This window comes from Sclerotinia sclerotiorum, genomic scaffold, assembly GCF_000146945.2.
Source record: "Sclerotinia sclerotiorum 1980 UF-70 scaffold_8 genomic scaffold, whole genome shotgun sequence".
Lineage (NCBI taxonomy): Eukaryota > Fungi > Ascomycota > Leotiomycetes > Helotiales > Sclerotiniaceae > Sclerotinia > Sclerotinia sclerotiorum.
This window is the reverse complement of record NW_001820828.1, coordinates 1,160,736-1,183,743: the sequence shown is the minus strand read 5'-3', so window position 1 is coordinate 1,183,743 and position 23,008 is coordinate 1,160,736. Positions and strand designations below refer to the sequence as shown.

Below are 23,008 nucleotides of genomic sequence, written 5' to 3'. Positions count from 1 at the left end.
GATTAACATAGAAACGAATAGAAAAATCTAGATTTTCCTTGATGGAAAAGTTGGAATGATGGGATGGGATTGTTTAGCATCATCATTGAGAAATTCATTTTTACGCCTCTTTTCTTCTCACTCCTCAAATGTTTTGTCGATGTTGATGTCATACCAGGATAATTGTGGATGATGTGCTCAGATGTGGCTTGAAAAGGATTCTAGATGGTGCACGGACCAGAATATACACTTTGCCATCTTGAAAATGTGGGGTAGCTATGGATGAGAGCTGCTATGGCATGTATTTGAAGTGTGAAGTGAAGTTAAGTATGAAGTCTAAATGAACTGAAAACTTCACGTTGAATATTTCTATTTCTGAATCTGAAAAGAACAAGGACAATTGACTATAAGTCGGTTGAACTATGGTGAATGAATATCAGGGATAGCTTCAAATGATCAAAGTTTGCAGAAGCTTCTCAACGCACTTGTAAGGATAAAAAAGATCCCAGTAAAAGCTAATTAGCATCCAAATTCATAACGGTTTGAGAAACTGATGAACTGAGAGTGAAATTGAAATTGAACTCAAAGCAATGTTCATACAAATTATCGATATGAAACATCGTCGTCATAAACCCAAAATATCATAGCATCAACCTCACGCATTTCCTATCTGCCCCTCAAAAACCTATTGACGAACAATCAATTAGCTTCAAATTAAGAATCTTGATTCGACAACAAAACTCACCACGTCAAAGCTTCTAATCAATCTCATTCTCAAGCCTTTTGTGAGGCTCTATCATGACCCTCCTTAAACTCCCTATTATGCTGCTCAACCTCAGCTTGTTTGCTCGAACTCTTTGGTCCCGGCTGGTCCTCCGAATGAATCTTGGGTGAAGCCCCGTTGACTCTTTTATCCTTCGGGTTTGTATTCTTACCTCCATTTCCCTTGATGGAACCACCTGTTGGGCTGGATCCAGTCTCCTTTGCTTCCTTTGATCTTGATCCTCCAGACTGAGCCGACGCATCTTCAGGGGATTTTGAACCACCCGAACCACCTTTCGTTGGGCCAGCACCAGTTCCTTGTCCTTCAGAAACAGGCTCTGGACCAGGATGCTCTCCTTCATGCTTTGTGGTATTTGAGGCTCCTTGGTCTTGTGGATTCTCCCCCGCAGGATCGCCCTTTCCATCTCCATATCCCTGAGTTGCTGCGCGAAGTGGAGTAGAAGAGAAAGCTCGCAGAGAGGTCGACTGACGGTATTGAATGGTTCGCATGGAAGCCATTCCACGTCTGGCAGAATGAAGACATCGAATAGAAGGCATGTTGAGTATTGAGCTTGAATGACAAAAACGGTAGAATTGTTTATTACTTTGCAATTGAATGGTGAAGGAGAAGTATTTACGGTGTGAGAGTTCACCTATCTGTAAACATTGGACTAACTACCATTAGTCCTTACTAACCTTTCGATCTATACAATAGTGTCAAATTGGGCTACATTTTTTCAATTACATCATGACCTTGGCTTTTGATCCGGTTGGCGGCCGGCATGTCAACTTCCAAGATAGATCCTCGAAGCGGGGTTAGGCACGTGATAGTTCTAACATTCTTATTATTCAAACTACTTTGCACCAAAGACCATTTTAGCACGGAGCTATTCCTTCGAACTTAGGAAATCTTCAAAATGTGTGAAACCCCCGGACCAAAAACATCGCTGTTATATCCGTCTTCGAGCAGTCAGATCCGTCAAAAAACCGGTGAATTAAGGAGGGCCACGATGAAAATATCAAACAAACGCGCGAAAACACCATGAGTATGGTATTTCTGCAGCACTAAGAAGCAATCATTGATGAATAATTTTGGTATGCTTGCTTGTACGCTATTCTCTGTAGTCGATATTTTAGTCGATGTAGAGTTTCCACACCTTGAGCGATTGGGGAACTATTACTAGGTAGTATCGAGTGATAAACTGCCTATCATACTGTTGACTCAAGATATCACCGGTTTTTTTGTTAGTACATCCAACCTAGATGTAAATTTTCTCAAACCTGTACTTTATTGGTTCCATTATGGCAAGTACTTGTGTATGGAAGACGGTTCTCCATATGCAATCTATTTGCCAACTTGCGAATCACTTGCTTTCCAAGAAACCACTCCCTTTTTGTACAAAGGTTTGTTTCTTTTCAACATCCATCACTCAACACCTTCGCCGTTCTCTACCATCACCGTCTTCTCATTTAATCGGTAATTCTTTCACTTTGCTTGCGAAAACGTCAACATGAAGTTGTCATTCGTCGCCGTTCTCGCAATTGCTGCCAGCCTAGTCCCGGGTGCATCTATCAACAGTAGACTCGCCAATAATACAATTGGCAATCAATCCTCCAATGATACTGCTGTTCAAAACCAATCTGCCAATAGTCCAGACGATGGTCCTTCAAATATAAACAATCAGATGGAAAGCTCAGGCTTAGACAGGTCTACCACCGCAAGTGAAGCCATAAAATATGGAGCGGAAGTTATAGGAGATATTATGGAAGATACGGCAGAAGACATTGCAGAAGAAATCGAAGACGAATTCGTAGATGATACCGACAATACACCCCTCTCGCCCGGTAGACTCTGCTCCAAGCGCCGCAAACCTCGATGCTGCGAAAAGGGCGGAAGAATCTATAGAGATGGATGCGTTACCCGTATGTCATTCATCACCCTATCTTCTATGTCCCACCCAATAGAATAATACTAAAAGTATCTTAGTCTCACCATTTTCACCCCCTGTCAACCGCGATGATTTCCGAAGCACATGTACAGACATGGGGAAAACGGCTATGTGCTGTGCTAATACTATTGATATGGTACGTTGTAAATATAGACACAAACTCCAATTTACACTCGCATCTTGTCTTTCAATCTCGGGACAGATAGCTTATCATATCCATTTATATTCATAGGCACAAATAGGATTCCGCTGTCGCAGAGTAAGAAAGTGAACGGGTATGAATATCTATATTCATGACCTCGGGAGTTTAGGTGTCGGGATAAATAGGCGTCTAAAATAGAACGGCTCTCTCGTACTATAATGTATAATCTATTAGGACTTCCTATCTGTTATCGCAAGACACTTAATAAAAACATTCTCATATTCATTCATTGTTATGAAATATTAGACATCACTCACTTTCACATGGAGTAAAAAATCATCCACAATCGCAAAATTCAAGGGGACATTTCCATCTTGTTTATTGCCACTTCTTGCATCATCTCTACCTCAATCCTCTCCAACCCTTTTTTCCCTCTTTTCATAATCCAATCAACCACGCTCTGTCCTCGAATTGCACATCCCGCTCCACCATCCTACAGCAACCCCCAATACCACCACAGCCATCCTTTCAACATTTCTCGAACAACACCCAACCCACAAATCAAAACACCTCAGTATTCACCATTATTCATCCAAAATTCAACACACAAACCACCCCAAAAGAATCTCCACGAAAACCAAAATCAAATTCTCTATCATATTCATTGAATTCCCCCATTCATCTATCATCTATCATCCATCAATTCATAATCCACCCATCAATCCACCAATCTACACACATCAAATAACCCCACTCCCCCAACCTTCCTTGAACTTTTTTTCCCATCAATAATCTACACATTAATATCTATATCTACAAAAACATACTCAAGAACTTTTTCCTAGTAAAATTAATCTAACACGAACTTTTGAATGAGTAATTGATTTTCGCTTTTATACAGTGCAAGAGGTCGGACACGTCGTGAATACAGTAGAGCATTTTAATTTTTCCGTGTATGAGATGCTCTCGCGTCAAATTTGCCAGCCATGCTAGGTGTGCCAATGAATTGGGAATATGGTTCTGGCGAATTTGACGTCTGGAGAATTTTGAGTTGTGCAATGTGCACATCGGTGTGGGTTTTAGCTTGCGGTGCGTGGTGCGTGTAAGGACCGTAAATTCTCCGCCCGTATGGTTGAGTTGACGTTGTACCAGTAGCGGTGTAGTGCGGAGTTAATATTGGTCGCCATGTGTCTTTTTCCCGAGCTAGCTAGCTCCAAATAGGTGAAGCTGAGATAGATGGATAATCATGGATCTGAGGGCATCGGGCGGTAGTATTACTCGGCGCGGATTCCCATCCCTCATCTCGAAAACCATCACGTGGGATATTTGATTCAGGGACTCTAGCAGCTGTTGGGAAAGCTCAATATGGCCGAGACTTGCACCCGAGCTATCAAGATTTTCCTTCCTTCCCATCTCCTCTCAAACCGAATTCGAATTATCTGCGCAAGTAAAAGGTTTCGATCCCCCTGCTGTGTGATATGAGGCGATAATTGCAACGATGGAACCGTATGTACCAGCAATCATCAAGAACATTCCAATAACAATGACGAAAATACTCCAAGAAGCCATGAAAATCCACCTAGACGATCTATGAATTTTTCCTAAACTCCAATTGTCGTATAGCCACATGACACCAAAAGGTTGGAAGTTGAAAAAGGTACCGAAGAGAGCACCGATGAGGGAGATAAGACCGCCGAAGATGGGGATGGCGCTGGCAATTACGTAGGCGCAGATAATGACTGTAGCGGTACAACTGAGCCACACGATCCAATGGGTTTTGGAGTTGCTGGTGAGATGCTTGGATCCACGGAGGAGACGGAGGAAGAGGAATTTGGCGGGAAGCTGTGACGTGTAAGTATTAGAGGAGATGATGAGTTGGGAGATTGGAAGATACTTACGTGAGAGAGCAAGATGGTGCTAACCAAGAGACCAGGAAGAGCGAGCCCGTAACAGACTTTCTTCATAACGAGACCTGCGGAGCCGAGGGCAGGTGACGCAACATATGATCCGCAAAAGTAGTAAACGACGATACCGATTGCAATATAGATTGCAGTGATAAGACCTTGACTGAAAAACACCGAACGAGAGTAACCTCTTGGATCACGCATCTCCGAATGAATATTGAAGTAACCGGGTGTTCCCGCATAAGCAAAAACCAGAGAACCACAGGCAGATATAGCATCGGTGAATGATGGAGAGCCGAAAAGTTTGAAATCGGACTTGTAAGGGCCTACAGTAACAGGGGCATCGGCAGGTTTTCCTTGAACACCAACAGCGATTGTAAGAGTAAGAACTTGCAGGTGTTAGTCAAATTTATCGCAATGACGACAGGTGAGCTTACTAGAAGTAATGATACCAGCAACACCGATCCATGCGAGCCATGTGATTTTACCCAGTGTTTGAATACTGGCCAAAATGTAGGCAATGATGGCAGCGACAGCGACAAACACAGCGGTGCAAGTAGCATGGGTCGATAAAGCATTCAAGGCGATAGAAACACTAAGCATTCCTGAAGCCGAGACGAAAATCCAGACTAAATCAATAAAATTAGAATCACGCATATATTTATGATGAAAGGGGATCTCTCACAAACGAAGAATCCAGCACCAATGAGCTCCTTAGCAATATTTCCAAAAATCATCCCACCAACATCTTCAATACCATAGACTTCAGGATGTCGTCGCTTGAATACTCCAATCATGTATTGTGACCATCCCGTAATCGTAGCCATTGTGATGATACAGATAAGACCAGGAATCATACCCAACGTGTCGAAAACAGCTGGTATTGAAAGGACACCAAGACCGAGATTCGTTTTGAGCATTAGGACAGTTGTGCCCAATCGTCCAACCTGTGATCGTCAGCATTCATACACTTTCCTAAGTCTTTCTGTACTTACAGCACGATAATTTGGTCCATCCTCACTTATCTCACCAAAGACCGCGTCATGATTCAAATCATGATTTTCTGCACTTTGCTGGCTTTTGCTGTCATAGCCCGACATTCCAGCATGGCGAGAGTATTCGAATTCGTCGTTCATTGCTCCCGTTTCCTAGAGAAGTATATCCTATTCAAAACCAGAGAAATTGCAAGCTGTAGACAAGAAGTTATAAATACGTGTCCGTGATACTTATTTCCAATGGCTCTCGAGAGTAAATATTAATATTTTTAAAAGCAGATTATATAATGGCCCCCAAGCATTGAGGCCAGGTACCCTACATAAGCTTGGATCAAGTGAAATCCGGAGCTCTGTGCAATTACAAATTAAGTTCAACTGATTGAATTAACAGTGGTGGAAATGTACATAGTAGCGTAGTACAGTCAAGATACAAGGCGCTATTATGTACAAAATCACCAGGATGGTTATAGAGCGCGCTGATTGTAACCAAATTGGTCAAGACTCCTAATTAGACGAAGTCAAGTCGCAAGCGAAAGCAAGCGAACATCAGCAGGTGGGCAAAAGAAGTTGAAGAAGACATGGTTGGCATGATGGTGCAGAATGCTAATCTGGGGCTGTTCATGCACTTGCCGAAAGTAATTCTTCCTCCCCGCCGCCGCGCCATTTTTCCGGGGCAATCCCGTAACTTTTAGCAAGCTACTGCACCGAGACCGGAGATCAATGGAAGAGTGTGGGGAACCGGTACGAAAGAGTGAGCAAAGTATCCATATAAGAAACCCAATTCATGGCATAGCTTCGGGATTGCACTTGGCATTCATCCCTCCCCTCTCTTGTACTCTGTACCTCAGCAGCGGTGCACATCGAATGGACCATCCATGAAGATATAAAATTGTAGGAATCATCAATCAAAACAAAATGAGAGCATTTCAATTCATACATCTTACAGTGTTACGCGTTTTCGTAGGTGAAATCCAGTTATTTTTAATTCAATGTTGCTCGACCCCCTTTAAATCAGAGCCCCTTGATCGGATGTGAAAATGAGAAGGCTAGAGTAGCTTCGAAAAGATTTTGCAAATTACGTAATTTGACGCAAATTGGTAACGAGCTACTGGGTATATTTGCCATCAGTGTTCTTAGTAAAAGGCTTATCGATCTGTTGGATGGTTTATTTTATTTACATCATCGGTACCACCATGATCAAATTTCGAAAGTTACATGATGAGGTTGGTAGGTTACAATATTGATGTTATGAGATTGTTCGCTTAGAGCAGTCTGTACACCCAATTGACGTCAACCCAATGCGAAGAAAGCCTCAATCTCGTTTACTTAGCTTGTAACAATAATAACAGTTTTCAGAAATGTCGATGAAATGACGGTCAATCGGTTCTCGAAGGACTAGTAATTGCCCCGCGTATTCTCACCGCAACGGTTATCATTCATTCACTAGTATCATGCGCAGGGGAAGCACGACCCTGCATCAAATGATCCGCAGTAAAGAGCTCCTTCTGCACGTTCTACCCTATGTTTGGAAACAGGGTTGTTCTCGACCGGGTGAATGGGCCACTCACCCAGAATATAGGGGATTTATATTTCCTGGACACGTGGGTGCCTCGCTCAAAATGACAACGAAGCGACTGGAGTATCAGCTGTGGCCGCCGGAGCCGAAGACACGGAGCTTATCGAAGGTGATGTTTCCTTTCACGCCAAGCGCTTAGGCCAATATGATGCCGACTTGAGGTTTGTCTGCAACATGACTGCGATACTTAGAAGACAGCTCTGCATCAGTCGATGGCTGTGACTATGTTGATAACATCTTGGACCAATTTGTAAGGTTTATAGATCCCCCCTTGGACAACACAGCTGAGATCCTCACTCTCCAAAATTCGATTGGTCATCCCGTTCATTTATGGACTCCAAAATTTACGCCGCAACGTGGTCAACCTTGCGGACGAACGCAGTGACTGCACCGGTAGCTTGGAAAACTACACAGAGCAGTCTCTGCAGCAATTATTATGGCCAAAAGCCTTGCCAATATCAAACTCATTGATGCGAGCAGAACCTCGTGAACGCCTAGCACGCCGTACATACCGTTTCTTTCAATGGCATATGAGTTCCCTTAAAATAGGTAATTCGGTTTCAGTGATAAAAGATGGAGTCCAAAGGATGATCCACGCGGGATAAGAAGCAAGTATACATACGAGATGGTCTTAAACCCCGCGAGCTCCTGGACGTGCTCTTTGATGTACTATATCACAACGAGCATCAGGGAGCCCACCACATACAGCTGCACCAATAGTCTCACAGAATGTTCATCTCGCAGTAAGCTTTCAACCACCTTTAGCCGGCGATTTGTGTCAATGCCCGCTTTTCAAAAAACCATCCGCCTGTAAACACTCAGGGGATATGTGGTAAGGTGCCAGCACCAAACCCACTGGTGATTTCGAACCTCGCTACCACGACCCAGACGACTTTTTTTTGGGATACAATCGTCCAACCACCTAGTTATGATGTTACTCATCTGCACATCTTGGTCTCCTCATTCCTTCCTTTGATTTCACATACATCCATTTCGATTAACGTCATTTGTTTCCGTAGTGACAGAAAGAAGAAGAACAAAGGAAGAAAAGATGCATTTGCCAAAGAACTTCTTGAAAGCAGTAGGGTAGAACGAGATAGAGACCAAGTCATAAAGCGTGATATCACACCCACCCCTGTCAACGCCCCTCAACCGCAACCCCCGACAACCTCTACCACTCATCACGCGTAACCTCCAAATGACTTTCAATCCAAACCATCCAATAATCTCCAATACAACCAACCACAAAACAAACCGTATACTACATACCACATACTACATACCACATACTCCCTGCCATACACCTATCCAAATCTAAACCTTCAACCCATCCAACCCATCCAACTCAGCTCATCTATCTTTCACCTGAATCTCTACTTCCAACAGAGAAATACACATACCTAGACTCTAGTACTTTTTAGTAAGATCTCACAATAAAATCATGTCATCATAAAAATACAAAATCTAGGTGCCAGTCTCTCAAAGTATCTTCGATAAACTTCCCAAAAAGACCGCTTAACATGAATATTAGAAAAAACATGTGTATATATATATATATATATATATATATTCCGAAATTGGCGAATTATTGAGGAAGTATTCCCAACATCTTTGTTGAATCTTCCTGTCGCTCTTGTACAAAAATTAAAATCGAAACCATGCTTTTGGTCAAGATATAATCAATAAAAGAGAAGGCCCACACATATATTCATCGATCAACCACAACTCCAAAACTTAGCAGTCCTTTAATATAGACTTGTAAACCTCATCTGAATTATTGTCATATAACTTCACGGCTTTCGTTGAATGGTATTATGCATGCTAGTATGCTGTCTAAAAACGCCTTATCACATGCCATTCCAAAATCCTGGTTGCAAATGTTGAATTTTTCATCGCTCGCCCTTCCTTTTCCTTTACCACCCTCATATACTCAAACTAACCCACATATCAAGCAGGAGCAGTCCCACTAGTTCCTTTCCAATACTTCGACGGTACAAAGGGCATCTTGGTAACCTTTGCCTTTCTCTCTTTGCCTCTCACCACCACGCCTACATCTGTACCCGCCTTGTGAAATCCATCCTTAATATAGCCCATCGCGACATTCTTGCCCAATGTCGGACTAGGACATCCACTTGTGATATTTCCAATTTTCTCTCCCTTATCATTCACAATATCCGCACCCTCGCGAGCTGGTGCTCCTTCGACTATCAGGCCAATTCTTCTTCGTTCTACTCCACTTCCACCTTTACTTTTCGGGGTGAGTTGTTTAAGAATAACTTTAGCACCATGAAAGCCCCCTTCTGTTCTCCTCTCCTTTCCTACTACCCATCCTAGAGCTGCTTCTACAGGCGTAGTCGTATCATCTAAATCGTGACCATATAAACACATACCCGCTTCCAATCTCAGACTATCTCTAGCACCCAACCCCGCCAATTGTAGCTTTTCCTCGCCAGCACTCTTCAATAACGATTCAGTCACCTTCACCGTCTCGCTCTCTGGTATAGATATCTCGAATCCATCCTCTCCCGTATATCCACCTCTACTAACCAACAAATTCCCAGATATCGTCCCATCGACCAATCGAATTTTCATGAACCTCGACTGACCAAACAAGAAATCCTTAAGATCCCCCTCCCCTGATTTCTCAACCAAAACCTCTTTCAAAATCCCCTCACTCTCCGGCCCCTGAAGCGCGACCAAGCCCCACCCATCAAGCACCTCCCAGCCAACCTTCTCACCTCCCTCCTTTGCAAACGCCTCCAACTCCTCTCCTAAGTATTTCAAATCCTTTTCCCTACATCCTGCATTTGTAACTACATAAAACAGTTCCGGGCCCAGTCTCGTAATAATAGTATCATCCACAATTCCTCCAGTCCCAGGATGCAACAAACAACTCAACCCTCCCTGATGTAAGGCCAAATTCGCAATACTAGCTGGTGTAATTCTCTGTAAAAAGGCGGTTGCTCCTGGACCCTCAAATCGATGTTGAACCATATGGCTCACATCGAAAAGACTGGCATGCTCCCTCGTGAAATGATGCGAGGCGCTCACAGAGAGTCCGGAGTATTGGACTGGCATGTGGAAGCCACCAAACGAAACCATCTTTCCTCCATTGGCAACATGTAGATCGTAGAGAGGGGTTTTACGGAGTTCTGTAGATGATGGCGAGGATGATGAAGCATTACGAGTGGACTTCTGCTGTCTTATCGCTACGGCAGATGTTGGGAATCGAGCTGTGGTCTTGAGTGATAAGGGAGAGGTCGCAGTGGAGACTTGACGTCGGAGAGCTGTTGAAAGTTGACGGGAGCATCTTGGTACTGCGCGATTGATGAATGCAGCATCACAAATAGCGGTGGCAGCTTTGAATTGTCTCATTTTAGATCAATTGATTGTTATCAAAAAAAGGTATACTGTTAAAAATTATGGAAAGCTTGTGTTGACAAAGATTAAGGATAACGGCCAGCCCGAAGTCGGCTCACTGTGGCCTATGAAAGTGGGGTTCTTCGCGGGGTACAGACCTATAAAATGTGAGAATTACAGGCCTTCACAAGGGGATCGCGGGGTATTCACGGCCTATACTCGAGTAGTCACTACCTACACTCGAGTAGTCACTACCTACACTCGAGTAGTCACTACCTATACTATACATCGGCACCGGCAATTTTGTAGGATTGATGTAAAAAAAAATCCTCATCATTGTTTCTACACTAATTGAACACCTACGTATCGACACAATCGGTTGTTTGCTGAGAGTTTGATCAATTGCAAACGGTTGAAATGCAGCCTCTCTCATGAGGCTTTTAGCCTCTCAATAATACAACTTATCCATGGCCATAATCATAACGTCAACGCAATGCTTTACTTCGTCTCAAAACTGTATCTCAACCATCCCGAAAGAGCATTTAAACTCTCCCATCTCACAGTCTCGTCAGGCTCCGTCATCAGTTCCATAACTCTAGTCTTGAGACCCAATTTTTCTAATTGATACCTCTTCTCCGGAACTTCTTTGACCAAGTATCCTACATCATTGCATGCAATAGCAAGAACTTGCTTGTCATTTTCCCAAGGCTTCCTCATAATCTCCGCAAGTTTCTTACATAGCTCTCCTTGCTCATAATCGAGGATTTTGCGAGCGTTCTCAGCCCAAAATATTTGATTTCGATGTGGCGGTGACCAACGGAGATGACCAGAGTTTACCTCTGCAGCATACTCATCGAAAGTAGTTTGAGTCTTTGTGTGCTCATCTAACATTTCGCTCAGCTTCTTGAGATCCTCTAAAAGATCTTCGTCTGTGAGGTGGCGTCCATTCAGATTTTGTAGAAGAGCTGGGAGACGAGCGAAGACCGCCACGGGGAGTAATGAACTCTGATTCGAAGAAAGGAGGTTGTATAGAGAAGAAATTAACAATCGAGTTGTCTTCTCCTTTGGTGATAGTCTCAAAAGCTGTGTATAAAGTGGGATTATGTCGTATTCGCTATGAATTAGTTAGTTGTGTAACCAAGGATCACTCAATAGCTAATACTTACTCCTCAAGTCCCTCGCCAATGGCAGCACCCTCAAAGCTCAACTGCCACAGAACCAAAAGTACGTGGTAGAGCAACTGTAGACCAACTCCTCCGCCTAATGTTCCTTCTGGTCCACTTCGAATACTTGCAGTGCCACTCCACAACGTTGACTCAGAGTCGCCATTGGTAACGCCTACAGCTGATTTAAGGATTGCAATTAAAGGTTCGACTGTGTCAGACCTATGATTCCAGAATAGCTCTCTCGACTTTTTGCCTTGTAACAATGATGAGTATTGCAACACTGCTATATCCTGTAACCCGCCATCAGAACTCTTTGCCAATGTAGATAAATAGTGCAGCAGTTTCGGCATTGCCTCCAAGGCATTTTGAGATGTATCTTTAGAGCCGGAGATTATGCTTGTAAGAACCGTAGAGGTGAGTAAGGGTATGGGGCTTTCAAGTTCAGGGGATTGAGCCAGTAGTGGAAGGAAGGGCCTGTATGGATCGTCGTGTTCTGAAAGAGCCTCTGATAACGTTGGAATACCTATCAGTCTCTGTCAGTACTCATACAGTTATCTTTTGAGAGGCAGATATAATACCATCGAGTAAATCACCCAACAAGACCAAAATATACTGAACAACATCTGGGCGCTTTGCTCTTGTTGCCGATTCCAAAACGCTCGATTCTCCTTCCGAACCAACAAATAGCTTTCTATACGCATCCGGATCCTTTTCTACAATCTCTTTTCTTTGTTCTTTTCTTACTTTATCGACAGCTCGAATCTTGCTTAATTGATCATCGGTGATTGTGCCAGCTCGTACCGCGCCATCCCAGGGTATTGGACGTTGGCGGATGTTGTTCATCAACGAATAAAGATAGGTGGGTGGATCGAGAGACATGATGAACTTACTACTCAGCTCCTGGGGGTATCAAAATGTTGTGGAGCGAGAGTTTGTTATGTATTAGTAGTTTCGTGGTTGTTGGTTGTACTCGAGGATTGGTCTGTTGATTCAAGCTTCAAGGTAGCTCTTATCGAGGAAAGCGCTAGTGGAGCTAGCCTGCTCGCTACAGCGTGACTCCTGTGGCTCTTCCCTTCAGCCAGGTACAAACGGACATCACAATGTCAAGAACTCTTATTGCATCTACTATTAATGTTTTTAATCCTTTAATGTTTCGCTGCAAGTATGCGTTGGAGATAGAACTTTTGTTACTGCTGTTGGCGCGATCTAATATGTCTTAGCCATTTCTATCAAGTGCATACACGGCATTCACATCAATGATCCAATCGGATAAGTTTATCTGTAATTACTAGGTATAATATTGCTGCGATATTCTGAAGTACTCAACCGCCCGAAGCCTTAATGTCCTGCAAACCATGGCACTCATCGTTTATTCAAGTAAGAGCCTTACCTAAACGCCTTCCAAACACCTTTGAAATGCCAATCACCAAAAGTTACTCACTAATGAACTAGTGGCGGGTGGAAAAATAGTCCGGCTCACTGCTCCCCTGAGACATTCCTGAACTGGAGTCTCCATAACCATCATTTCCATTAACATCAGCTTCTTTGATCAGGCGAGGCACCTTTAATTTTGTACCTTCAAACATAAAACTCGTGGCTTCACGGTCATTTTTAGGGCTTCTAAGGCTGACCATCTCCAAGGCCTCCATTAGCGTAGCGCCAGTTTCATCAAGAGCTGTTAAGAATCGTGCGAGCTCTTTACACAATTCCCAATCCTCTTCGTCTTTGGCACGAGAAAGCAAACGAACGAGTTGTTCTGAGCTTGAACTTAATTCTTCAAAAGTATGAAGGATAAGCAAGTATCCACCTGCTGTCTTCAAAGATCCTCTTTGTAATGATTCTTCAAATAGCTCTTGTGGTGGTGGTAGATATGTAAATAGCGTCCGCCATGACCTCACTTCCGTTTTACGAGTACATTGAACAACGATATCCAGGTATTGAGGAAACGAGGATAAAAACGATAACACGCCTGGTAGTAAAGCTGCCTCAGGTAAAGGCGGCGTGTCTACTTCCTCATCGAGAACATTATGTAATAGAATTTCGAGGGAGTGCGCAAAGTATTCAAGTTTTTGATACTGATGAGCTAGATGTAAAGCTGCTGAAGAATCGAATCGAGACAAGTGGAAACGTAGAACTTGTGGGATAAATAGATGAGTCTAGATTATATGTTAACGTAGATCCTACTTATGTTGTCATCATGTACATACCCTTATGGTGAATTTGAAAAAGGCAAAATTCACATCACGACGTTGAACTAGATCAGCTTCGAGGCCAAGAAGAATACCTTTACCAAGCAGAACCGATAGAGGGTAGAAATCGATTGGAATGGAGACTGTGGACGGAAGTTCACGACCTAACTCCGATGGAGCTGAGCGAAGGACATCCTGAACCTCGGGCCATACTTTGATCTCATTTCCTTCAAAGAACCAAAGAGCGTCTCGCAAACCGTTTCCTTGCCCATGATCTCCCAATTCCTCCGTAGATTCGGTATTTCGAGGTGGATTAGCTAAAGGTTGATCTCTCATAAGAGCATAGAATTCAATATTTTGTGCAATAACTCGCATGTCGTATTTAAGTTTGCGTTCATCATTTAGTGATGGCTGCAGTAAAACAAGCTTGCCATCAACCAAGAAGAGGACAGTCGCGACAGCCACATCTTGTGACGGGTCCCCCTCTATTATTTGTTCATCTGGCAAAATCCAACTTAGACCTCTCACTCTAGCTGGTGATCGAACAATGCCATGAAAAGCTATTTGGCCAACCTGCACAAGCTTCACTACACCATTTGTCGTTGCAAATATGTAGTGATATAGTAAATTATCGTACGTATAGACAAGTAGAGAGTCTTCTCCAGATGGAGCAATGAGAACCACCGGTGCTGGTAGGTATTCAACATGCAACATTGCAGTGTTGTCGAGAGGAGCCTCGCGTGAGAATAAACGCAATTCAAAAGATTCCCCAGCTTCTACAGCAGCCACTAGAATGTGTTGATGCCAACACATACCTCCTCGTACTTGGAATTCGTTCTCCATATTTTCGTTTACGAAAGTCTTCCATCGACCACTATTGACGCTGTAATGGGCAAGACCACGCCGGCCTGCTACTGCAACATATCGACCATCGGACGATATAACTGAACAACGGATGGGCCATTGATCCACCAGATAACTGGAAGGAATTTGAGCATTGTGCCACAAAGATGATTCGGCTGATATGGTAGTGAGATCAGGCATATCATAACCTCGGTAAACCATTATACTCGAGGTGGTTTGAAGTAATGTGCGAGAGATATTTGCGGAGGCGTAGCAGCCAGTAATAGCACTGCGCGCCATTTCTAAAGTCCATAGCCGATTGTCTTGTTGGCTAATAAGAAGGATTTCGGTCCCGCCACCAAGCCAAACGGCTTCTTTGACACCAACAAGCCAGCCCTCGTTATTCTCTTCGCATGTTCTTCGGTCTGATCCAAAGCTGTTTGCTCCTGATTTACCAAATACACTCCACATCGACCACCCATTTTCATATCCTGCAAAAAGGCTGTATCCGTCTGGAGAATAACTTAGACAAGTCAACTGACCAGACGATTGTCGGGAAACCGACAGACGATGGATATGTGAAGGCGGTACATTTCCGACATAATCCTTGGCGTTGTAGACTTGTACGGTGCCATCATTACAGCCAACAGCAATAAGGGAGAATCTAGCGTTAATAGCTGATTTTATTGCATGGCTGTCTTCATTGGTAGGTATATGAAAGCAATAGCCTCTGAACAATTTTCGATGCCCGTCCGAATCCTTGTGCCGAGTTTGACGCTGTACTGCGTATGCCCTTCCATCACTAGTAGTCCAAGTGGAAAGATTCATCGGTCTATCATAAACCATTTCTGTTACACTAGCTTTCTTAGCTAGCCATTCCATCCGGCTGAAGATCTCTGTACTCGTTTGGTTGCCTGTGCTGTCCGGAGTCCATCTGATGCACTGTACTGCGCCCGGCTTTCTTGTTGCGACGACCAATTCATCATCCAATGCTAAAGCATTGCCGATACCCGCGTCAACTTTAATGACCATCCGAAACTTTACGCTCACATCCCTTACACCACCTCCCTCGCCTGGACCCCAAAGTATCCTATCACCGCCCCGACCTCTATGACCACTAAAATTACTCTGCCTGCGATTTATGTGATTGTCAAAATGTGGTTTGAATACTCTGGATTCGGGATCTGTGGCCAAAGTGTAAGTTATAAGGAAACCGTTTGTTGTCTGAACGACGAATATCATAGAGTCGGGTCGGAGGAGGAGGGAAACATTCGATCCGTAGGTAGCAAGGGATTTGGCAGACCGAACGACAACGGCCAAAATAGCGGTAGGCTAGAGGAGTATATTAGCCATCGTCAATCGCAAGCCGTGTATCAGATCAAACATACCTTTGTCTGCCATATTGTCAAGGAGGTAGATGTTATAACCGCGAAAAGATGACCACTTCGAGATATTCTCAGTGCCAACAGTGGATCATTTTCTGGCCGACTCGAAGGAAAATAAGATGCGTCTGTGAGGGAGGACGTATTCCACGGTCGAGTGTGAGTGTCGTGTTCGACTGGCTTTATGCCCGGGGTGATAGGCGTTATGGGTGTGGATAAACCAGAGGCTGTCCTTTGATCATCATCAATTTTCTCCTCGGCGTCATCATCTGGCGCATTTATAAGAGATCCGCTGCCTTCTGTAGGTTCCCGTGAGTCGATGTCATCATCGGTTTGAATAATACGATCTTTAGGTGCGGCACTGCTGCTTGCTGCATATATTCGAGGAGCTCCAATCGGCCAGTACATGGCTGTCCAATGCCACTTGAAGTTTCATCCATATCATCGCATATCCGCGAAAATTATTGACATATATCTTGAGCAAGTTGCTCTTCGTTGTGTTTTCAAATATGAGGTACTTCAATCAAAAGCGTATGATCTTTGAGGTTGACTTCACTGAAAGCACGGCTAATTCTCGGCACCGCTGTGTATGCTAGGAATGTCTGTGTGAAGACTCGATATATCATGTATTGATCACAATACAGCAAGTACAATTATCTAGGTATTCCTAGCTATGATCTTTAAATTTTCAAAGTTTTCATGACAAGCATACGCATTTCCTTCTTAATTTGAAGCAGGTTCTCAAAATTACATGATATTATATTATTTTCAGCATCCGCCACAGATCCCTAGTAACCACAAAAGATGGCGCCCCTTCGCCATCGACAGAGCCTCTCAAAGGAGAAGTTCACCGGATATTTTAGCTCTTTGAAGACCCAAACCTATAATGACCCCAATACAAGAGGTGCTAGCTCGCATAGGTACGTCCTTATTTCACTTGCTTGTTTAACCGTTTATGTGTGAAACTGCCCATGAAGGCACATGATATGAAATCGTGACCACTGATTCTCGTATAGTTTGAGAAGCATTGCATGGTCTCCAATGGGCAACCTGATCGCGACTGGGGCAGCAGATAAGACCCTGAGAGTCTGGAATCCTGAGAGGCCCTCAGTGAACTACTCCACTCAACTTGTCGGTCACAGTGCTGGGATCGAAAAGGTGGCTTTCAATCCAGTAAAAGACGCTGAACTTGCCAGTGTGAGCAGTGATGGTGTAGTCAAATTTTGGGACGTTAGAACGAAAGCTGTGATCAACGAAGTCAAAGGATTAGGTGACGCTTTTACGCTCGTCTGGAGCCCTGATGGCGAGAGTCTTGTTGTTGGTAATAAGGTATGCATGCTTCCATCTCTATAAATATGTGCATTTCCTATGAACACTGCGCTTCCAAAAGTCCAAGCTGCAGTCCTGTAATGTACTTTTCGATTCTTGACTTCGATTGGAATATTCACTTGGTTCTCGAACATTAAAAAGCTCACATCTAGACTGCGTGGTTCGGACTATTGGACACCCTGTATGAACATAGCTAAGCCGTTGTCTGACACTATCTAAAAAAGCTCGAGATTACGTTCTATATTTTAGGCCAAAGCTAATCATTACTTAGGCTGATAACATCTACATACTCTCCCCGACCCAGTCAACTCCTGTCGCTTCACATCAGCAGCCAGTGCAGACAAACCAAATCTCTTTCTGTTGGAGCGGTAACAAAATCTTTCTCACAACAGGAGAAGGTCGTATCAAGATTCTATCCTATCCAGACTTCAAACCTGTCTTTAATATGACTTTTGAGTCTTCGCAACCTTTCACCTTAAATGGACATACATCCTCTTGTCTTTCTGTAGAGATGCAGCCAACGGCAAGATTCTTGGCAAGTGGGGGCTCAGATTCTATCATTGCACTTTGGGATACAACCGATTGGATATGCCAACGTACTTTGATTGATATGATAGGCCCCGTCAGGAGTATAAGTTTTAGCTTTGACGGAAGCTATATTGTTGGAGGTAGTGATGAAGGCACAGGACTGGAAATTACCCATACTGAAACTGGAGAGCATGTGTACACCGTCAAAGGTGGCCCTTGCCCCGTTGTCGCCTGGCACCCAAACAAATATATTCTAGCATATGTGGAAAACGGTGGCTTGAAGATCATCGGAGTCGATTTAGAAAGGAAGTAAAGACGGTGGTCTTGGGCAACGGTTAACAAGCTTTCTGCAGGGGGTTGACACCTATGATGGAAGTGCGGAGAGGAGGCATGCACGACAAGATTCGGTTGAAAAGCCACTATAAATTTGTTGCCACAGAAGGGAAGACGAATCGTTATCACGGTACCGACATATATGTATATTTATATGGAGCATGTTGCTCGCCGATGACCTTGGCCCTAGCTTGTCCTTCGGAGGACTGGGGCCATATGTAGTGCAATCTGAGGCGATCTTGTCCAGACTCCAAACACAGTTTACTAGCATATAGCAAATATTTAAGGATTCAGACATTCTTGCGTTCTTGACTCCTGCAGGTTCTTGGTTTATCTGCACGTCATCTCAGTTCCCTAAATATAAATATGATCTTTCCCAGAGATGTTTGTGGAGAATATCGTCCTCAGTCCTGTGCTCGTGTAAATTGGTAAGTCGGACAAACATCTAGCCGGATGACTACTTGGATATACTCGTTTTCGTCGAGCTTAACCGTTTCTGGCTCTTCCACAAGGCTGATGTGCATCGTAAGCAGCGGCGTTTGCCATTATACTTTTCAAGAATGGAATGTTGAGGAGATCGAGTTAAAGGGGAAGGTGCCACGAACATGATGAGATTAAATAAGCTTATGAACTAAAAACAAACTTTAATATTGGTGCCTTGAGAGGTTGTGGTAGGATTAACTGGCCATTACATCTCGTTACTCATGGATTTTGGATTGTTATTGATCAGACTAATTGCTCGAGTACAAAACAATTAATTTCAATCTCTCTCGGTCTTTCGTGCATTGTCATTTCATGCAGTCAGCTCAACCTTCCCCTGTCCTAGTTCATTCCCCAGGTCCCACTCTCTCACTAAATCCTCATCTCCAACTTCAAGACACCAAACCTGGTCATTATCAATACTTCTGGTGCTCCGTACAGACTGGTGGTCTCATATCTGCCGGTACCGACTCATGTCTACCGGTCTCCGAGCCATTTAGTATTGAAGAAAGAAAATTTATTGGAACAAATTTCCCGGGTTTTTCAAATACGAGTGTAGAAGCATACGTAGGTATCTATGCTGACTCGAACTGCATCTGGAACAATTTTAAAGGCATTGGATTATCAAACGCTTGACCCTCTTTATTTTGTTATCGGGAAGGCTTGAGTACAGGGCCAGCTTTGGTCCCTTTCGCCTCATATTTTACCTTTTTTTTACCTGCATCCATTTGTTGGCAGCACATGCGACTAACATAGCCTGACTTCTCGAATTACTAATTATCTCTGTCATTTTCTTTCCTTGGATCATGTCGAAGTTCGGCGCGACTTAAGCTGCAAGAACAGGTTTGACGACTTACTTCCCTGCGGACTTTGCGGAAAATCCATTGGTTCCGTTCCATCGAACACGGACAGAGGCCCAAACCGTTGTGTTGAGAATCGAAACACTCTTTCGACGTGAAATGTCATCAGCCTCGACTACACATCCCGAGGAGTTCTTCAACGATCTTTCACAACCAACAGGCAACGGACGACCAAACAGCCTTCTGAGGGGCACAGGCGACATGGCAGGAGGAGTTGATGGAAATGAAGGGGACTCGATTATTCAAAGGCCGAAGAAAATCGCATGTATTATATGCCGAAAAAGAAAACTTAAATGTGATGGCTCGAAGCCAAGTTGTTCAACATGTACGAGATTGGGACATGATTGTGCTTATGATCCGGTGCGGAGAAAGTCTGGCCCAAAGCGTGGCTACGTGAAAGCATTGGAGGAGCGATTAAGTAAGTCTTTAGGCATCGAGGCCCGGGGAGTCTGGAACGGGTGATGCATACAGTATCTCTTGGAGCTAGGCTAACCTTTCATGCTATCAGAACAAGTCGAGACCATGCTCAAATCACAGGAACCTAATGCTACAAATCCCAGCCAAGGCACCGGCAATGTTAGCGGGGAAAGCTTACGGACTGTCCCGGCCGCGGAATTCAACGTTCCTGGCCCGTCTATAAGAGCAGATGGTGAACGATGGCGCTATGAAAGTGATTCTGAACCGCCGTTGAGTGGAATGGGATTCGTGAATACTGTGGATGTTGGAATGGGGTTAGAGGATTTTCCTTCTCCGTGGGAAATGATTGGGCTCGGAATTGAGGAGCCGTTACCCCTCCAAAATGCAGTGGATGAGTTGTATGTTTTTCTAGAGGCCATCTTATACATGAGCTTATATTGTTTAGGCATCAAATCTACTTCGAAACTAATCACCGTTGCATTCCAATAATTCACAAGTACCGGTATCTTGCTGCAATGAATCTGTGAGCAATCCTCGCCCCCAGGCCTAATCGCATGTCGATCTAACAATTGTTCCATAGTCCACCAAGTCAACGCCCTCCAGTTTCATTGCGATATGCGATATGGACGCTTGCAGCTTCTGTTTCCGAGAAATACAGTGACCTCAAGGATCACTTCTACCAGCGGGCTCGAAAATATCTCGAGATAGATTCACTAAAAGGATTTGGAGAAAGCATAATTTCTGTCTCACATGCACAAGCACACATTCTTATAGCTTCTTACGAGTTCAAAATGATGTATTTACCTCGAGCTTGGATGAGCACCGGATGTGCCATCAGACTATGTCAAATGTTAGTATTTCCTACGTGTGAGAGGCTGCCCGCTAATCATCCCCAAGGATGGGTTTACATAGTCTTGACAAGCCTGGTCTAGAGACAAAACAATGTCTTCCACCACCACGTGATTGGACAGAGAAAGAGGAGAGGCGCAGGACTTTTTGGATGGCCTTTTGTGAAGATCGCTACGCTAGTATCGGAACTGGCTGGCCCATGATAATTGATGAAAATGACATCGCATCGGACCTACCATGCTCCGACGAGGCATTCCAAATGAGCAGACCAGAAACTTCTCAAACTCTTACGGAAGCAATGAGTCCTCAAGGCGCTTCTAAGCTTTCGCCCTTTGCTGGGATTGTATTGATGGCTTCGCTCTTCGGTCGAAACATCTTACATCTACATCGCTCCGATGCGGATAATCGCGACAATGACTTGAATGGAGAGTTCTGGAAGCGACACAGGAGTATGGATAATATTCTCTTGAACACTTCGCTCTGTTTACCTTTTCACCTCAGACTACCTCACGGAATGGCCAATCCTAATGTTGTGTTTTTGAACATGAGTATTCATGCTTCCGTCATCTGCCTACATCAAGCGGCAATACTCAAGGCTGAAAAGCATGGGTTACCCGATTCTGTCGTCCTTGGAAGTAAAGCGAGAGCCATTACCTCTGCAAATGAGATTACAAGTATGATGCGTACGATTTCGCATATGGATTTATCAACTGTAGGTAGACAGCACAAAGATACGCCCGATTCGGCTAACACATTAATAGATGAATCCATTCCTGTCCTTCTGTCTCGTTGTGGCAGCACGTATTTTCGTTCAGTGCCTAGCGGATACACCAAAAGATACACAGCTTCTTGACTCTCTAAGATTTCTCCTATATGCCATGAATGCTTTTAAGAAAAAGAGTCCTTTGGCGGAGTCTTTTCTAGTACAAATAGACGTTGATTTAGAGATCAGGGGTATGCGCCACAACAAGAAATTTAAAGATGCTCCTTGGAACGAGGATTTGGTACGTCAATCGATTGTCTTTTGTTATCCTTAAATCTAATGTACATAGATGGGATCTAGAGATATTGTAGTCAGAGCTTGTCCAACTCCCGGTGGTGGAAATTTTCCCCCTGGGTGTAACTTTATGATGCGGATCCCAAAGGATAGGGGTGCCAATACGTCCCCTGTGGAAAACGAGAGCCAAACTAATTCCCAAGAAGGATTGCGTCTTCCGGCCGATGCCGAACAAGCAGGTGGGGGAACAACGTCAAGCTCCGGAAGGACTCCGCTCCCACACAATTTCGATATTGAAAAAAACAACTGGCGTCCGTCAAACGAAAACGCACGAGCTCGAGACTTAGGACGGGGCGTATCTATTGGTCAAAACAGAGATCCAAACAGTAATCCCAACAGCAATGGGAACGCTAGTGCTACCGCCGAAACCAGTAAATCACCCAACGCCTACAATACCTCTGATCATTCGACTCCAAACTCCTCAACGTCTGGTTCTAGATCATCTGCTCTCCCATATGCTCAAAATAGCACGAATAGTAGTCCAGCCCCAAATTCAAATCGTAGCATGGACGCTTTTTTCTCGACTAACCCAAGTTATGCTAATACCCCAGTGGGGACGTCTATGACACCAAATACATTTAGTATGCCGGAGACTCAAGGGAGAACATATACGATGTCGGGGTGGAGGGGCCCACAGCCGACGACGGGGACAGGGTTAACGCCAGTAGGAGAGGGGCTTTTTAGACATATGATGGGTTTGGGTCCTGTTGGAGACCTTGATTCAATGGATATTTGGGAGGGACATAGTTAAGTTGGGATTTGGGATTATGGTTAAGTGAAGGGTTTTGGAGTAAAACCTGGTGTTGGGGGTACTTTTGAGTGTTTGGTTGGGATCCTCAATGTAATGTGATATATTACTTTAATCGCACACGGAAGTAGGAGTTGCAATCAATAAAGGAGGGAATTCA

The 23,008-nt window shown here is 44.0% G+C and overlaps 11 protein-coding genes across 11 annotated transcripts; 5 read left to right on the top strand and 6 right to left on the bottom strand.

Moving 5' to 3' along the window:
* Nucleotides 1–753: 753 nt before the first annotated feature.
* On the bottom strand, nucleotides 754–1,299 carry SS1G_06764 (hypothetical protein; the record flags this gene model as incomplete). Its single annotated transcript, XM_001592473.1, has 1 exon — nucleotides 754–1,299. The coding sequence occupies one exon, from the start codon at nucleotides 1,297–1,299 to the stop codon at nucleotides 754–756; it is 546 nt and encodes a 181-aa protein (XP_001592523.1).
* Nucleotides 1,300–2,252: 953 nt separating this feature from the next.
* On the top strand, nucleotides 2,253–2,961 carry SS1G_06763 (predicted protein; the record flags this gene model as incomplete). The annotated part of the gene is made up of 3 exons (XM_001592472.1): nucleotides 2,253–2,664; nucleotides 2,729–2,826; nucleotides 2,923–2,961. 3 exons carry the CDS (start codon nucleotides 2,253–2,255, stop codon nucleotides 2,959–2,961), a joined length of 549 nt encoding a protein of 182 aa, XP_001592522.1.
* Nucleotides 2,962–4,251: 1,290 nt separating this feature from the next.
* On the bottom strand, nucleotides 4,252–5,872 carry SS1G_06762 (hypothetical protein; the record flags this gene model as incomplete). The annotated part of the gene is made up of 5 exons (XM_001592471.1): nucleotides 4,252–4,674; nucleotides 4,731–5,125; nucleotides 5,174–5,365; nucleotides 5,422–5,683; nucleotides 5,732–5,872. The coding sequence occupies 5 exons, from the start codon at nucleotides 5,870–5,872 to the stop codon at nucleotides 4,252–4,254; spliced, it is 1,413 nt and encodes a 470-aa protein (XP_001592521.1).
* A 1,052-nt stretch (nucleotides 5,873–6,924) lies between these two features.
* On the top strand, nucleotides 6,925–7,692 carry SS1G_06761 (predicted protein; the record flags this gene model as incomplete). Its single annotated transcript, XM_001592470.1, has 3 exons — nucleotides 6,925–6,958; nucleotides 7,378–7,468; nucleotides 7,506–7,692. 3 exons carry the CDS (start codon nucleotides 6,925–6,927, stop codon nucleotides 7,690–7,692), a joined length of 312 nt encoding a protein of 103 aa, XP_001592520.1.
* A 344-nt stretch (nucleotides 7,693–8,036) lies between these two features.
* On the top strand, nucleotides 8,037–8,498 carry SS1G_06760 (predicted protein; the record flags this gene model as incomplete). Its single annotated transcript, XM_001592469.1, has 2 exons — nucleotides 8,037–8,050; nucleotides 8,327–8,498. The coding sequence occupies 2 exons, from the start codon at nucleotides 8,037–8,039 to the stop codon at nucleotides 8,496–8,498; spliced, it is 186 nt and encodes a 61-aa protein (XP_001592519.1).
* A 756-nt stretch (nucleotides 8,499–9,254) lies between these two features.
* Nucleotides 9,255–10,682, bottom strand: SS1G_06759 (hypothetical protein; the record flags this gene model as incomplete). Its single annotated transcript, XM_001592468.1, has 1 exon — nucleotides 9,255–10,682. The coding sequence occupies one exon, from the start codon at nucleotides 10,680–10,682 to the stop codon at nucleotides 9,255–9,257; it is 1,428 nt and encodes a 475-aa protein (XP_001592518.1).
* Nucleotides 10,683–11,165: 483 nt separating this feature from the next.
* Nucleotides 11,166–12,712, bottom strand: SS1G_06758 (hypothetical protein; the record flags this gene model as incomplete). Its single annotated transcript, XM_001592467.1, has 3 exons — nucleotides 11,166–11,781; nucleotides 11,834–12,338; nucleotides 12,412–12,712. The coding sequence occupies 3 exons, from the start codon at nucleotides 12,710–12,712 to the stop codon at nucleotides 11,166–11,168; spliced, it is 1,422 nt and encodes a 473-aa protein (XP_001592517.1).
* A 569-nt stretch (nucleotides 12,713–13,281) lies between these two features.
* On the bottom strand, nucleotides 13,282–16,655 carry SS1G_06757 (hypothetical protein; the record flags this gene model as incomplete). Its single annotated transcript, XM_001592466.1, has 3 exons — nucleotides 13,282–13,989; nucleotides 14,041–16,197; nucleotides 16,254–16,655. The coding sequence occupies 3 exons, from the start codon at nucleotides 16,653–16,655 to the stop codon at nucleotides 13,282–13,284; spliced, it is 3,267 nt and encodes a 1,088-aa protein (XP_001592516.1).
* A 396-nt stretch (nucleotides 16,656–17,051) lies between these two features.
* Nucleotides 17,052–18,417, top strand: SS1G_06756 (hypothetical protein; the record flags this gene model as incomplete). The annotated part of the gene is made up of 3 exons (XM_001592465.1): nucleotides 17,052–17,167; nucleotides 17,264–17,576; nucleotides 17,848–18,417. The coding sequence occupies 3 exons, from the start codon at nucleotides 17,052–17,054 to the stop codon at nucleotides 18,415–18,417; spliced, it is 999 nt and encodes a 332-aa protein (XP_001592515.1).
* A 424-nt stretch (nucleotides 18,418–18,841) lies between these two features.
* On the bottom strand, nucleotides 18,842–18,961 carry SS1G_06755 (predicted protein; the record flags this gene model as incomplete). The annotated part of the gene is made up of 1 exon (XM_001592464.1): nucleotides 18,842–18,961. The coding sequence occupies one exon, from the start codon at nucleotides 18,959–18,961 to the stop codon at nucleotides 18,842–18,844; it is 120 nt and encodes a 39-aa protein (XP_001592514.1).
* A 915-nt stretch (nucleotides 18,962–19,876) lies between these two features.
* SS1G_06754 (hypothetical protein) lies at nucleotides 19,877–22,851 on the top strand (the record flags this gene model as incomplete). The annotated part of the gene is made up of 7 exons (XM_001592463.1): nucleotides 19,877–20,195; nucleotides 20,286–20,592; nucleotides 20,775–21,044; nucleotides 21,107–21,755; nucleotides 21,805–22,047; nucleotides 22,096–22,471; nucleotides 22,652–22,851. The coding sequence occupies 7 exons, from the start codon at nucleotides 19,877–19,879 to the stop codon at nucleotides 22,849–22,851; spliced, it is 2,364 nt and encodes a 787-aa protein (XP_001592513.1).
* Between the last annotated feature and the right edge of the window lie 157 nt (nucleotides 22,852–23,008).